The 17,377-nt window shown below is 32.7% G+C and overlaps 2 protein-coding genes across 2 annotated transcripts; both read right to left on the bottom strand.

Moving 5' to 3' along the window:
• Window positions 1-8,956: 8,956 nt before the first annotated feature.
• On the bottom strand, window positions 8,957-10,031 carry LOC131858313 (probable disease resistance protein At4g33300). The gene is made up of 2 exons (XM_059211512.1): window positions 9,896-10,031; window positions 8,957-9,741 (listed from the first exon to the last, which is right to left on the bottom strand). Exons 1-2 carry the CDS (start codon window positions 10,029-10,031, stop codon window positions 8,957-8,959), a joined length of 921 nt encoding a protein of 306 aa, XP_059067495.1.
• Window positions 10,032-10,454: 423 nt separating this feature from the next.
• LOC131060244 (probable disease resistance protein At4g33300) lies at window positions 10,455-12,699 on the bottom strand. Its single transcript, XM_057993417.2, has 3 exons — window positions 11,907-12,699; window positions 10,909-11,321; window positions 10,455-10,822 (listed from the first exon to the last, which is right to left on the bottom strand). The coding sequence occupies exons 1-3, from the start codon at window positions 12,697-12,699 to the stop codon at window positions 10,463-10,465; spliced, it is 1,566 nt and encodes a 521-aa protein (XP_057849400.2). The 3' UTR covers window positions 10,455-10,462.
• Window positions 12,700-17,377: the final 4,678 nt, after the last annotated feature.

Below are 17,377 nucleotides of genomic sequence, written 5' to 3'. Positions count from 1 at the left end.
ATGATATCTTTATGTTCCATGTATTTTTTATCCATTCCTTGATCTTCTTCCTTTCAAATCTAAGGCCAATGAACCGATAATAAAGATCACCAGTTCCTTTAAGAACTTGCAGTCTGCTTGTGTTTTGTCCTCCACATTAATTGTCAATATGCCTTCCTTTTAGTCCCTATTATCCGTGTTTTTATTCTGTATTTTTCGAGAGCGAGCCATTTTTTTAATTAAACACCACAAATATTATTTCCTTCATAAAATTATTTTAAATAATTTAGGTCTATTAGTAAGATTTTTAAAATATTTGAAATAAAGTAGAATAAAACTTATTTTAAATAAATTAAATTTATAAGAAATAAAGTGGATCAAGCATATTACAATGAATTGTTCTTCTGAACTTAATAAAATGGCAAATTAATTGGGTGGTAGCTAATCTGGCTCCAAAAACATCATCATTTCTGCATAACACGAGGGTAAGTCGAAAATTACAGATTTTGGCCATGCTCGGCAGAACTAGTTGTATCTTTCATTTTTTGGCTGTGTATTACACGTGAAGGTTAGTTAGCCATTTTGGAGCCAAATTATCCGCGTCCAATTAATTGTGGGGTACTTAACTTTCTATTTTTCAAATAAAAGATGGCTAGTAATAGACATGTTGTTGTAGAAAAGGGATAATAGTTAATTGAGTTTTTTTAATTGGGCTATTGTTATAAGAATATTGAAGATTTGTTTATAAAATTTATTTTATATAAATGAGATCATGTACGATTTCATCTTTGAGTTGTGTGATTATGTCTTCTTGGTCAGGATTCTATTCATTATTATCACAAACTTCTAGAACTTGCACTCTTGTAAAATATTTACTTATAGGATCCAATGGTACTAAAAAGCATGTTGATGACCTTGTCATTTATCAATGGATTTATTTTCTTCCTTGTTGTTAATCAAGCCCCTACCACCAATTGTACAAATATAAAAACACCAAAGATAAAATACTTAGAATGCATGCATGATTTAAGTTCTACTATCATATGATAAATGCACTATTTTTTAAGTTCAATTCATAAGAACTTAATTATCCACCGTTGTGGCAAGGACTTCACTCTACCATTCAAAAGATTACCTTATAAAATGGCAAGTTGCTAATGCCAAGATCATCCCTAGACCCAAACTTAAATCTCAAGTGTCATTTTATGATGACCATGTTTATTTATCTTGTTTGAGAATTAAAGGATATGTAGTTCTTACACCAATAATTGAGAGAGTTCATCATATTCTCTTTTATGAGATCTCTAACCTCGCCTTTAAACCATAACTATTCATTAAGCATAAGCTTCCAAAATTAGTCCAGATAAATAGAATGATAACATCACATTCTAGACAAATGTTGGTTCCATACCAATCATTACCAATTATTAGTGTACAAACACACAAATTTACATAAAGATCATATTATTCATAATTTCAAATTTACATACTGAATCGGATCATTTATTAACATGTATAGACAAAGTCACTAGCTCATAGACATATCATAGATACAACAATGACTAGTTCATACACACATCACAAATACATGTAATACTGACTAACTCTTATGCACATCACAAATACAACAATAACACATACACATATACAAATACAATAATAACTAACTGAAATATACATGACATAAATCACATGTAAATGATCTACATATATCACATGTTCACATTAAAAATATCAATTTACAGACCTAACTCTATATATATAATAAATTGTCCATATGCAATTGAATATTCCATCAAACTGAACCCCAAACTCAAACCATTTTATTTATGAGAATTGTGTGGTATTGTGTCTTATTTTTTTGTGTTTAATAATCTACTAATCTTAGAAAATATGGAATCATTCTCACGTCTCCCTTTTATTAATTATCATTCTTCCTTTTATATCTAAAACACTAGACTCTATCTTTAAATTCACTACCCTCTCTCTTTAAAATGTGGCTAGTAATAAATGCATGCTCGCATAACCAGAGGGAATGCCACGTATGGGCAATGTTTTTTCTAGGGAAAAGAAAAGAAAGACATACAAGTAAATAAAGCTGTTTAAAATTCATGGTGAGAAGAGGAGGGGCCCATCTAAAATCCCCTTAAAAGAGGAATTTAATATTCCTTAAATATAGCTTTTTCTTCTAAATATTATATCCCTCACTTAAGACTAGGAAAAGAAAGATTAAGTGAGAATAGGGAAAGATTATTTATATGTAGGAATTTAGAATTTCTATTTATTCCACTTTCAATGGCTTTATATTAGATATGAAACAAAATTTAGATTTAGTATTTTTTTTATAAAATTTATTTTAAGGGAGTTACCATAGAAAAACTTAAATAGTGGTGTTATATGTTCTTTTGTTTTGAGATTTAAATTGTTTATTATTAAATGAATGAATATTGCAAGATTTTGGTTATTTGAAATAAAGAAGATGAATATATAGTTGAACATAAATATTTATTTATAAGAAATATTTTAGGTTCATTTATCATTTTATGGGACTTATATTGATTAACTAATGAAAGGAGCTATTATGTTACAAGAAAAATTTACAAGAATACAAAATAGAAGTTTAAGAATTTATTCTTGGAGCTTAGTGTTTCACTTACAATTTTATTTTAACCGAAGATAGTTATTGAAATTCATTTAACATTAGATAATGTTATGGAAAATTATAAGGAATCTCAAGTAGGTGCAAGTATTTATGACTATCTATATTTGTGAGGAGATTCATTATAATCCTCTAGATAATGGCTTTGACTTAGAGTATCACTTACAAGTCTCTTAGTAGAAATGCTATGAAAATGTAATATGGACGAGGTGGTGTTCAAAACTTTAGTCGAATAGTGTTTTATGATAAGCCTTTTGCATCTCTTAAATGATCACTGGTTAGTTATTAAGTATACCCTTTTGTGAAAAGAAGGGTGATTCAATATTAAATCTTGTTGACATCAACTTAATTAATAGATTGATACTCATCTATGCCTTAATTGCCTTCCATGTTTTGCTCATTTACAATATTGACAACCTTATACTCAAACTGGACTACAAGTGTTAGTTAGATATGCAAGAATGTGCATTTAATTATGTGAGTAATTTCCTTTGACATTGTCGCCATGTAAATCAATTAGTATTAATATGTTACATTTAGTTACCAACGTTTGAAGGTATCTAGATAGATGCAAAATGTGGCGTTCTTGCGAATAGACATTGATAATGCATAGATTGATGCACTTCTTAGCACATTTGTGTCTTTATATGACTATGTATGTTCCTACGCACATTTGTATTCATATTACATAGATGCATTAGCATGTTGCAAGCTCGAGTATGGTTTGTTGTGTTTCAATAAGTGATATGTATGCTTGGTGCCTATTTTGTATGCACTATTGTGTTTTCAATGTGTATTTTATGTGTATTGGATAGGTGCCGAATATGGAGTAAAAGAGAAGGGTGAGTTTCCAAAGAGGTTTAAGTCTCTGCTTTTACTCATATGCTAGTAGTTGGCCCTAAAAGATCTTTGGCCAAAGTTCTATTGATCTCTTAGCATATGATTCCTAAGTGAATCATTATATTTTCACTCTCTTACATATCTTAGCGTTGTTACAATAGCATCATAGATTGTGGATACACTAAGCTACACCAGATTCCATCCCTTGTTAGTTTCAAGTTGCTAGACTTCTTCATGTAGGGTCGACGATTCTTCTTCTCAGGAAGTACTCTTGGGAAGCGTAAATGCTTTATGATTGGGTGGTAAAGCGCTCCGACAATGTTCTCACCCGTAATGTAAGTGTGGGAGATAGATGTTGGGAGTCCCTGTCAAGATGATATTCAGCTTTGTTTTATATAATTCATTATATTTGACTTTATGGTCTTTTGTAACATAAGTAATTTTCATTATGGTTAACCAATCTCTTGGCTTATGTAATCAAACATTATGTTGAGTTATAACATTATGTAACTAGTTTTTGGTATATGAGCATAATGGATTAATTGTTAAAGTGATATTCTTAATTATGTGAAATTTTGTATAAAACTAAATTGTAATTATGAAATTTAATATTTTAATAATATGAAGGTCTTTACATTTGGTATCAGAGCTCTAGGTTCCACACTAGGACCTTGAGTTCATTGCGTTAAGTTGCCACACTTGATCGCATGAATCTCCAATTAGGTAGTGCTTAGCATATGTGTACGTAAGTACTTAGAATTGATCATTCAATAGTTGAATAATGTTGGATCAATTTGAGTAGTGAGGGAGTTATCCTCCTACATTTTATTACACATAATAGGAAGGGAAGGTGTCCCTTGCTTGAAACCCTTTAGAATAACCGCTTTCAAGGGAAAATCCCTTTTGCATATGATTTCTAGTTGAGACTTCATGTATATGTGTGATTATTTGATTGCCCTTGTTTGGTGATTTGAAAAGGTTAGATAAAACCTTGAAATGTTTGTATGTCATGCTTGTGCACTCTAGTGATTATTGTGATTGGGCAACGGTTGCTTAAATAGCATATCTATCATTGATGATTGGAAAATATAACTTGCATTGAGTGATTGATGCATTTACAACAAAGATTGATGATTGCATGTTTGCATAATAGGAGAATCAACATGTTTTATTTATGCTAGTATTAATCCTAATATAGATGCATATTGCATGTGAGATGCAAGAAAAAGTGTTTGTGTTTTTTTTTTTTGTGATTGATCATTTAAGAAAAGATTTATGATTTCAAATCTGCATTAGTTTCTTTGGAGAGAACTTAGCATATCATATGCTTTAGATGAAAACTCTTTGGAAAATTGTAAATGCATATACATGATTCATTTTGCAAAGGTGCATGAAATCATAGAAGAGAATAAATGGATTTATTGATAGTCATATCAAGACTCAGGAGGCATAATCAAATGAAGGTTGACTATTGCATACATATACCATTATAATGTACTAAAGTGTTTGTAATTGAGCTTGATTTTTTTTTACGAATAATTGATAGATATATACATAATATTGAAGTCTTATGACTTGACTATTGTGTCAATGGTCATGTTCTCTAGCACACCTTGGACGCAAGGTGTTGTGTAGCTTCTGCTTCCTCAATGTGATAAGTGTTAGTCACACTATTTATGTGAAGTTGTATTTCATACTTTGATGCTTATTTGCTATTATTGATGAAAACTATGAATTGAAGGCTACCTATGAAATTTTAATTTTTCTTATGATGAACTAGTCACCAAGGCTTTCTCTGTCTTGTAATTCTTGAGCATACTTTACTTATTTATGTTTGGTCATTTTTGTAATTTTGATTTGGAAACATGGTACTTCCTTTTGATATTGTTTTTTACATTCTTGTGGTGGCTAGACTTTGTGTTCATGTTGCTAGTCCTTAGATGTGATTATGATGTTCACTATCATGTTCAAGGTGGGCATTGATAGATTGTTTAAGGGAGCAAATAGTAGAGAACTGCCAAACTTAAATGTGTATTGATATCTTGATTAAACCAAAAAACTTTTATTTTGAAATATTAAAAGATGTAATACCATGCATAAAGTGAATAATGTTTAATGATATGTATGTTGAAGTTAATGTCAACTTTTGTAAGATGCATTGCACAAACAGTCATGAGAATATATAGATGCTCTATGTGTTGATATTGAGTGAAATGAGTATATATAACTTGACTCTAGTATAATGATGTCATGATTGCATCTGAGTTTGTATGAATGTGATGTCAATATTAATTTTCTATGCACTATATGCATGTTGTGATGAGATGGGCATGATGCCTAGGTCACATGATTAGAAAGTGATGAGATCGACAAGATGCCTAGGTTGCATGATTAGATAGTGACGAGATGGGCATGAGGCCTAGGTCACTAATTGGATGGTGAAGAGATGGGCATGAGGCCTAGGTCACTGATTGGATGGTGACGAGATATGCATGATGCCTAGGTCACATGATTATATAGTGACAAGATGGGCATGATGCCTAGGTCACATGATTGGATAGTGACGAGATGGGCATGATGCCTAAGTCACATGATTGGATAGTGACAAGATGGGCATGATGCCTAGGTCACATGAATTAGCTAGGTGAATACTAATCTTTTAGGTGATATGTGAACTTATGCATGGAAAGATAGGTACACACCTAAGTATTACTTGAAGAGGTATGCATGAATAATTTATTCATTATTCTTTATGTAAGATCAAGTTGTGATCTATATTTTTATAGCGCTTAATTGAATTATTATATTTTTCATATGAATATTTTTATGTTGAAATATAGAACATTGAAATGATCTTTCTTTGAGGCATTGATATTTGTGAATGAGCTAAAAGATGGTCCAAGTGATTATAGGAAAAAGTGCATGACAAGAGCTATGATGAAGAGTACTTAGCCACTTGGACAAATAATGTAACTACAAGGGTAAGTGCAGGTACGCATGATAAAAGAAATTAAATGTTATTCGATAAGTATGAAATTCTTGAGAAATTTTTCATTTCATTTGGAATTTTGGGCACTAACAAGGACTAACATGTGAATGTTGTTTCTATAAGTGTGATGGTTATGTCAACACACCAAAACAAAAGGAAAGGGAACACTATCAGAGAGAGGTAGTCTAGTCTCTTGAAACTGAATGGTAGAGATGGAATCCACACACTCACGTAGTATTTGTCCTCTATAGTGATTGCTTTTATGAATGTGTATGTTATCATCTTCTTGAGCATTTGCTAGAAATCAATGAAAGTTAGATTGCATTCTTTTGTTGAACCTATTTTGGGGAGGCAAGTAAGTCTTAATTTGATTGATGCATTATTTAAGGGGAAAGGGATGTCACGACCCTTAATATACAATATTTTATTTTATTCAATATTTTATTTTATTCAATATTTTATTAAATTATCATTATTGGCTGATTTAATGATTAATATTAAACAATCAAATAAATAAATAAAAGAAAAATATTACTTTCTTTCATACTTTTCATATTTTGGAAGGAAGAATATTTTCATTGATAGAAGCCCCAATCACCTACATTGTTGATTATGTTGGATTGTTGGAAATAAGACATACGTGGATTAATGATATAGGCTAACTATAGAGGAGCTAATAAATCAGTTGGTAGAGATCTTCAATAGAAAATGGAAGGTCCTAGGTTCAACTCCTAGCTAGTCCAAATGAGTTGTAGCTCAATAGGGAGAGAGTGACACATGTAGATGATGTATTCCACTATTTGTCCTCATTTTAATCGCTCCTAATAAACCTAAGCAAGCTTAAATAATATGTGTAGGTAAAAAGAAATACCCCCTATCATAGGAAAAATAAAAATCTACACTAACACTTCTTAGGTTTGATATCAATATCATATTCCATGATCCTAGTGATCTAACTTTCTCTTTTCCAAGATCAATTATTTCTCCTTCTATGATATACTCTCTAATAGAAGAAGACATAAAAAATACTATAACTTTATTTCCTAAAATGAGATATCTAAAAATTTTAATCTACCTTTGGCTAGAGCATAAGTTTGTTGCTCGACAAAGTTATACTTAACCACATATTCTTTGATGGTTCTTGAATTGAGAGAAATAAGGTGTTTCCATTTTTCAAAAACATCCCTCTATGTCATGATTGTTGTAATATTATGGTCACCACCACCAACATATATGATGATTTCTTTTAAAAAGTCTAGTTTTTTCAAGGCCAAAGTAGTTTAAATGACTTGTTTGATTTTTTAAAAAACTTCTCTACTTTTAGGATTCCATTTAAAATCTTTATCCTTTCAATAGAAGTGTTATAGATTTTACTAAACTAACAAAATCAAAGATGAACCTTCTTCAATACAATTACATATGTGATGCTTTTTTAGTATGCATGAATCTTTAAATTGAATCCAATTGTGTGATAATTCTTGACTTTGTTCATTAGATCGAACATTGTCGAGTCAAAATTTTATAAAAGATATTGTATCCATAGCACAATTAATTTCATATTATAATGTTTAAACCATCTAAAACTCTAGGTTATTTAAATTAGTTGACTACTAGTGATATTAGAAATCAACATCAATCGCTAACAAATAATGAACACGACATTGACTGTTAAAGCCAACTAAAGGAATCTATAATGCAACACCCTAACCTTTTCCAAAATAGTTGGCAAGTACATTTGGAATGATTTATCTAAGTTAAAGATTGAAATTGAAATAGAAACAAACCATTATTATATATGATTTGTTTATGTAATTATTCTTTTGTTAGGATATTCACTATATATAGACCAAATTCATTATTCAATGATATTATGGTTTCTATCACAAATAAATTGTTATAGTTTACTATTTTTTTTTATGATTGCAATTTATACTAACAATATTTGGTTCACATGATATGGACCATAGAAAATGAGATGAATTACACGAGAGGAAATGAAATAAAGAGACAAAAAGAATACTTTCATAAAATAAGATGAAAAGTCAAAATGCACAATATTGATTAAGGCTTGCATACTTATCTTCAACAATCTTTTTGGATCTAGCAAGTCTCCCTAACCTATACTAGCAATTAATTTATTATTTTTCCAAATATTATTTACCTTATTATTCTTTATATCTTAACTAATTAACTTTGCAATTTAAATCAAAGTTTTGCAACTCTTAATCTTTGAAGAGTCTAATATTTCTATACTTCATAAATCTATGAATTATAAAAGATATCAGTTAAATAACACAATGCTTGCATTTCATAGCTTGTTTCCAACCACCTCATACTAACCTTATATTTAATAGCATTCAAAATGATCATTATCATGTGTTGTATACATAAAATATAGTATTGTATGATATGTCTATCAAAACTCATTTTCTTAAGAAACCGTACACGGCAAAGAGCCTCCAACACAGCATATTGTATGGTGTACCTATTCAGAACTCTAATTTCCTTCCTTCCCAATCCAACCAATCCAAATTGGATTCTTTCTCCTTAACAGCTTGAACCTTAAGATCAGTCCTGGAGCTCGGTTTGAACAGCCATTCATTTTTCTCATCACAAATAACCCGTTTAAGGGATGTCCGTTTGGTTAATGTTTGAAGAGTATCCTTCAATTTACAGCGGTCTCCCCAGCTCAGCTTCAAATGTATGCACGATGAGATGTCAAGGAGTCTTAGTTTTTTAAGACCGCATATGGAGGATGGAACTGTTTCCAAACCTAGAGATTCACACAATCTTATTTCCTTAAGTGATCCAAGCTTATCCAGCTCATCAGGTAGCCTTGCAAGGCGATGGCAATGAGTAACTGACAATGTTTTCAGGGAAATTGAAGAACAGAGTCCTGCTGGCAACTCCTCAAGATCAATATAGTAGTCCACATTAAATTCCAAAAGCTCAGGAAAGTCGATCGTTTTATCCCTACCAAGGCCCTCACATAGAATCATGTGTATTTTCTCCAAACTTTTCAAGACCTTGCATTCCTGAGGAACTGTCACCTTTTCAAGATGCAGAGTTTTAAGTTGAGAAAGTTCTTGAAAACCTGCCACTCCACTGAGCTTGCTTCGTTTTACTCCATCATTGTTATGGATTATTAAAACTTTGAGATTTTTCATTGTGTGCAGGAACGTTGGAATGCAATATTCACTTGCAGTGAAATATAAAACCAAAGCTTCCACCTCAGGGAACTCCATTTTGGGCCAGTCTGTGTCCTGCATTGCCCCTAAATATTCCCAACAAACACTGAAGTCAAAGCTATGGTATGATTGATTTTATGGAAAAGATCCTACTTGTGGTAAATTTTCAATATTTTAGAGTAGGAAGGAAAATACAGGCAAACTTGAATTATAATCTAAAATACCAGCTGTAGCACTTACCCGTGTGAATGGAAACGACCTGGGCTTTAGATGTTTCCCAATCTGGTGGAAAATCATTTTCCATTGTAGGCATAAATAGCCTCCTACACTGAGTTTTATTGTCCTGATTAGCCAAATACAGAGCCAAGTCTCTCATTACACCATGTTGGGAAAAGGAATATCCATCTATGCAGTCATCTGTATTATCCGCAGTCCTGGTATGATACGTTTGGGAAACGTGTTATTGAAAAATTATGGTATCAGGAACGAGAAAAATAAGATTGAATAAAATCTATTTATCACAACATGTTTCAACTACCAAATAGGTTTGAAAACATAACAAATCAGGCGAAAAGTTAAAAAAGAATTCTACTTGCTTCTGTTCTTCCACTCAAGTTGAAGTCCACTTTCTGTACAATTCAATAATACTGAACTACAAAATCTTAAAATAAATTCATACCTAAACCATTCAAGAAGTTTAAACTTTTGATTTCAAAGTTGATCTCAGAACCCCTTCCATCAAGCGACTATAGTATCATGCAAAAGGGACATAATGAAGATAGAAAACAGTTCACTATAAGTAGCTCCTTACCCGGGATTCTTCTTCAAATCCAGTAGATGGTGATCTTCAAATTTCCATAAAAGCATTTCAGCTTGGCCCCACTTCATTCTACGAACATAAACCCAAATGTCTACCAATTCCTTTGCAGGAATGGTTTTTCTTTGTGGGAATGCACCCAGGTCCAAAAAGCACTCTCTTTCATTGTCCTCCAGTACATCTATGCTTGTTTTCAATTTATTAAGAAGGCTCCCTTTGTGATCATCCCTGAAAGGTTCTCCTGCTGAAAGGCTTTTCTCAACTCGTTCCCAAACAGGGTCGGACTCACCATACAGAGATCGACCGATTACTTTAAGAGCTAGTGGCAGACCTTTACACTGTTGTTGCACCTGCACATTAATAAAGTTAAACCTGGCGAATTCAATTGAAGAGACCAAGTAAACTAAGAACAGGTAAGGTATTGCGAGGAGGCTACCTTTTCGATCAGTTCTTTGTCACGACCAATTGGAATGGAAGGTTTGTCAAAGGCATAGTGACAGAAAAGTGACAGAGCATACTTCGGTTGCAATGACGGTAGTTTATAATTGCGTGTCCTCGGACCCTTTGGGGTGACGCTTTTAGCTCTGGTAGTTACTAGAGTCTTGTATTGCTTCCCTTCAAACAGCAGTTTTCCTACCTCGAAATTCGACCAAATGTCATCCAATACTACCAGAATTGGTTCATTTTTTGTCAAATTTATTTGCAATTGCAATTGATCATGTGCGTGCTCAACACCTGTAAAATCAGGTGCTTCCACACCAACAATGTTTCTCCACAAGGTCTTCAGAATACTTAGAAGATCTACGCTTTTTGAAACTACAATGTATATTACCCTGTCCTTAAAGTGCCCTGCAACAATGGTAAAGTTTAGAAATATTCCTTTTCCTATCTGAGAGTTACAAATACAGGGTAAAACTGAAGGGCGTAAATTCAATTTGGTAACAACGTAAAACGTAAATTATCAGTGGGGTTGCTGGGTCAACAGCCAGTCACATTATCTCACTGCTCAGTGCTCAAACTGATTGGGGATCAAGTGAATGACAGTTTTTTTTAATTTTATTTAAACACAAATCCAATTTGATCGATCTTTGACAATTCCAATGAAAATGAGATACTTAGCAAGACCAACTATGATAATTTTATGTTCTCCAACTAGACAATCATGAATGTAATTTTAAATCAATTTGATTCATCATTGTTTTGATATAATCCAAAACAAAACCAATTTTGAAAATATTACACAATCAAATTAAAAAATCTATGTATATAATTAATCTAAATTTGAGCACTTTAAATCCTACTATTGTTCTAAATTAACGGTCTACTTAAAGATCCGATGCGAAAACAGGACAAGTTGAAGCTAGAAGAGAATTTAGAGGCATTAAGATAGGTTATCTTTGTAAACTGTAAAGCAAACGGACAAGCTGATGTTACCTCTGATTTCATCGTCATTACAAACGGCCGCTGCAAGTGTTGATTTTCCGGCACCACCCATTGCTGTAATTTCAATGACATTCACTCCATCCGCCAGCACAAGCGTCTTCACCTTCTCTATGTGTTCATCGAAACCCCGGAAGCCGCTTGGCGTATCTGGCGGCCTGCAGATGTTTTCATCCTGCGGCTGCCCTGCTCTCTTAATTTGTTGTTCCTCAATTTTGGATATTAAATTATTTACTCCTTGTTGCACAGATTCCACCCGTACACACACAGTTTCCATTCCTTCACTCACAGTTTTACCCAGAGTTTGCATCCCAGTTTCCATTGCTTCTACCTGTACACGCACAGTTTCCATTCCTTCACTCAACGTTTCCAGTTTGGTGGAGACTGAAACCTGAACGCCACGCATACTTTCCAGTTGGGTCGAGAGATAAGCCTGCGCGCTCGCCATGACGACCTGAAGATCTTTTTGAATGAATTCGGTAATAGACTTCTCCAGCTTCTTAACGCGTTCGTTGATCTTGATTTTCCGGACTGGATTGATACATTTTTTGTACTCTTCTACCAGCTGATTGCCCTCGGCAATTTTGTTAAGGAATTTTGGAAAATTTTCCACACATGAATTTGGTAACGATCCCGGACTCGACTCACACATCTCTGTGACGGTCGGCAACAAACTATTCACAATTTGTTCAAGTTTCTTACAATCAGAACCGCTCAAACTTTTATAAATGAATACACCTGGTTTCCAAACCTCCTCCACAATCTTCAAAGTCGTGTCAAGAGACATTATGAAACTGCTTTACCACCGAATAGGTGATCTCATAAATAGCAGAATGAAGCAGGGGCAAGTGAATGGAAATATCAATTACTATGAACCATCTCAACAATGACAAGGAAGAGACTCAGAAATTACGCACCACTTCGAAATCTTTGGGAGAGGACTCGCAAAGAAAATGATAAGAATAAAGACTGAAGATTGAGGAGATTGGAGAAGAATAAATGTAGAAGCTACACAGAACTTACACAGGACTTACATTTGAGTAGAATAATTCAAAGTCAGGATTTACACTTCATTGGAATAATTCAAAGTTTGTGAGAGGATGACAAAGAAAGTCATTAAAATATTAGACTGGAGACAGAAAATTATTAAAAAAACAAATGGAAATCATGCAAGACTTACGCTTCATTGGAATAATACAAAGTCTGAGAGAAAGAACCCACAAAAAGAAAGCCATAAGAATAATACACTGAGGAGATTAGGCAAGAAAAAACATAGAAGCTACGCAGAACTTGCACTTGATGATAATTAATTCAGTTTTTGAGAGAAACCTAAAAAAGAAAAATCATAAAAATACTAGATTGAAAATTGAGGAGATTATAAAAGAAGAAACATAGAAATTACGTTGAACTTAGACCTCGTTGCAATTAATTCAAATTCTTTGAGACAGAAAATACGAAGAATATTAGACTGAAGACGAAGGAGGTTAGAGAAGAAAAAAACAAACTAGTTACACTCCATTGAAATAGCTGAGTGTTCAAGGATGGAGGAGTGAGGAGAATTGAGGCAGCTGTGCTTCCTCCACCATATCTTATTCATTTCTTTGCCTGACAATGAAAGCGGAGGCCCCTAGTACAGTAAAAGAGTTCGAGCGCAGAGGTGAGGTGATCGCCAGTGCCACGATACATTTTGAAAATATTTATTTATTTATTTATTTGTAGTTAGGGGGGGCCGGGGTTAACGGCACATGCACATTTTAAGCATTGACTTATATGGGCAGGCTCACAACCATTTTAAAATTCATCCTCTTCTGTTTTAGTTTCCGTTTTCTTTGTCATTAGTATTTTATTCCATATGTAAAGGTTAAAAGAATTATTAAATTTAAGATCAGTAGTTGAGCACCCTAATTTCGTGTTTCTCAAAATCTTACGTGAAAATTTCAAATCACTCCCAATTTTTTACAGTAGCTTACTTGGCAAGTCCCTTGCTTACAACTAAGCTTTCAGAACCACATCATCAAGTATGGTGCCACATCAACATGCTTTTTGACAAGGTGTCCAAAACAGCCCAAAAAAAATGTGAGACTGATAGGCATGCAAAAGAGGCCCCAATAGTTGTGCAGCTGATATGGCATCACTTGATTGGTTACTTTTTACAATATTACTACATTTCCTAACAACTATTGGTACATTTCCTAACAAAAAATGATATTTTATGTTTCAAACAATAGGTTTTATTTGTTCAATTTTTGGAACAAAAGGTATCAACAACCCTCACAACAATTGGTACATGCTCAACTAATGGTGCTCTTCCCCTAATACGTTATCGTTTTCATTTTCTATGCTACAACAGTATAAACTAGGTAGTAAAAGGAAAAGCTTTCGTTATGTTAAAAAATCTGCCGTGGTTTTTTTCACTTTAATTTATGAGTATCATATTTTGGGTTTTGATTTTAGAAACTAACATTTGTACCAAAAAGAGGTGCAATGGTTACCCTGATAGGAAGGTATAGGTTGAGTGATGTACTGGTGGAAGGAAAATGAAAATTATTTTTCTTTGAAGCAATTATTTACAATAAATGTCAATTGATTGGGAGATGTGAAAAGAACTAAATATAAACAAATACAACTTAATTTTAAAAAATAAACATATTGATTGGCAAGCCTTTTTGGGACATATTCAAGCATATCATCATCTACAATTTAAATATCTTGGTGACAATAATTTAAAATGTAGAGTTAAGTATAATATACAATACATAATTATCTTACATATAATCATTGATTTCATAATTTTGAAAGCAACAAATTAGGGTTGCTCTTTGTGGGAAAGGCCTCAAGAATCTTCTTTAAGGTCTATTATGGGAAGGGCATCATATTGACTTTTGAAATTGGAATTTAATTTTTATTTGAAAATTATTAAATTTTATAACATAATTTTTTTCAATATTTTTTATCTGATTCAAATGGATCTTAAATTGAAACATCAATATGACTTAATTCTAGAGACTTTCTTTGGATGTGTATTTAATGTTTACCTTGAGACATCATTTTAAGTAGAAATTCAATTTGATATTTACTTGGAGACACCATTTTGAATAGCTAGTACCTTGATAGCATGTATCTACTTCATGTTGTATAGTATAGGTTTTTTATGATGTGTACTCCTATTTATCTTTTATGTTGCATTCTTACTACATGTAGTATAAGGGTTGTTAGCACAAAGGTTCTTATAGTTATTATTTATGTTTCTATCTTTTGTAGATTGGGGCTAAAAAATAGATTCTCAATCTTAGGCCATGTTCCCATGTGGTTGCTTAACTCCATTTTCTGCTTAATTTTAAGCAGTTGGAGTGTTCCCATGCAAATTTAAAATTGTTGGAAAAGGATAATTTAGAATCTTTTGCTATTTAAGTGGAGCAGCTATTATTTAGGAATCGAAAATAAGCTATGGGAAAATAAGGGGGGCTGGAAATAAGCAGCAACTGCATATTGCTAAAAATGTCACGTGGCTCCACAAATTTATTTCCCTCTTTTTTTTTAACATTTATTTTTTAATTTTTATTGTGCACAAATTATTACTAATATTATTAATATCGATTTTAGGATTTCCCTTAAAAAATAAGCAGAAAAATAAATACTCATGGGACCACCAGCTCCATAGATATTTCCTAAAAAAGTTGAGCAGCGGCTGCTAGCAAAAATAAGCTTAAGCAGCCGCATGGGAACATGTCGTTATACTTAAAAAATAAAATTTCTAAAATAGTATCTAGTTATCTCAAATTTCAAGAATAGATACAAATCAAAATCATTCTAACTTTCCAAATATATAAAACATAAATTTATTTTTATTAAAATTAAAAAATATATATTTTAGTTCATTGAAATAATATTTTGAATAAAAATAAATAAATTAGATAAATGAAAAACATCTATACTAAAATTAATCAATAAAATATAATATTAAATATTAACACAAATTATTGTAGCTTTATTTCATTTTCTTATAAAAACCTTAGTCTCTGAACTAAAATTTTAAAGTATTACTAAATATTTTAAATTTAAATTTTATTACTATATTTCAAGTAGTTAATTAACACTAAGAAAATCTGTTAATAATAAGCTTATTCTTTATACAATTTTGCCTTATAAAAAGAGATTATCACATAGTAAATGTACAGGTGATTAAATGCACATGTTGTAATTCATAATTTTTTGTTATAGTTGAACATCTATTTTACACTTTTTTTTGGGTCGGTAATAATTTATGTTTATATTAATATACAATATCAAAATATACATTGTTCAGATAAACATCAGTCAAAATATCTTATACAACACGCATCCTATCAAAGCCACCATGAAACACTACAAAACTCGAGCAGCAAAACGAACCAATTTAACAGGCACATTGTCACCCAAACATTTAACCAGAGAGTTTTTTAGTGGCGAATCTTCGCCAATTAGCGAATTTCGCGTGAATAGTCTGGGGCAACATCGTGGTCAAATCACCCGAAATTTTGGGGTTAACGGTACACTGTAGAAACTGGCTTCACCATTGACCACACACCATCGACGTGCATGCCCGTAATATTTGCCTGGAATCACTCGGACGTGGGTATTAGATCACCTCCATTATTCGCCAGCAATAGTAAAATAACCACATACCTAGGACCTAATTCACCAATGATAAATTAAATGTTCATTGCACGCGTCGGCCAAACTCGCCAATATCAATTAAAACATTATAAGCATTCGAGGACCCTTTTCGCCCCGCTTAAATTAAATGTTCATTGCACGCCCACGTAATTCGCCAAAAATGCAATTAAATTGAATGTTTATTGGCAATTGCGACACCTGGGCCCCGCGTAATTCGCCAAAAATGCAATCATGGATTGCTATAAATACACTCTTTCTTACAATTTGTTCCTGTCTGATTAGTAAATTGGGAGCTCTCAAGTCTCAATTCGTATTCCACAAATTGAGTTAGAAAGTCGAAGTTCATTTTAGGGCAAAGGGCCAGAGTTACAATCCTGTAACACAAGTCCAGGCATACCTAATTCCCGATTCAGAGAATTGAGAAGGCATAAAGGTGAGTAATCATTTATTCATACTTGATAGTATTAGTTTTAACTTTTAATTCATAGTGAGAGGTCAAGACTCAAGATGTCACAGTCAGACATGGGTGAGACTCCTCAGGGTGGTGAAGGGATTGAGATGTCACACAAGGGTGAGACTGAGACTCCTCAAGGTGGTGAAGGGATTGGGATGTCAGACAAGGGTAAGACTCCTCAGGGTGGTGAAACTGAAGGGATTGAGAGTCCATCAAAATGCCCAAAACTTAAACTTAAAGATACTACCATAAAGTCTTTCTTTGAAATTGGCAAAGTTTCTGGTCCATCAACTTTTGTAGTTACAGAAGCCATTCACAGTAGCTCACCACCACCACAAGTTGGGATTGTCATTGA

This window comes from Cryptomeria japonica, chromosome 9 (genome assembly GCF_030272615.1).
Source record: "Cryptomeria japonica chromosome 9, Sugi_1.0, whole genome shotgun sequence".
Taxonomy (NCBI): Eukaryota; Viridiplantae; Streptophyta; class Pinopsida; order Cupressales; family Cupressaceae; genus Cryptomeria; species Cryptomeria japonica.
Note: the sequence above shows the minus strand (reverse complement) of the source record. Positions and strands in the feature narration are given on the sequence as shown.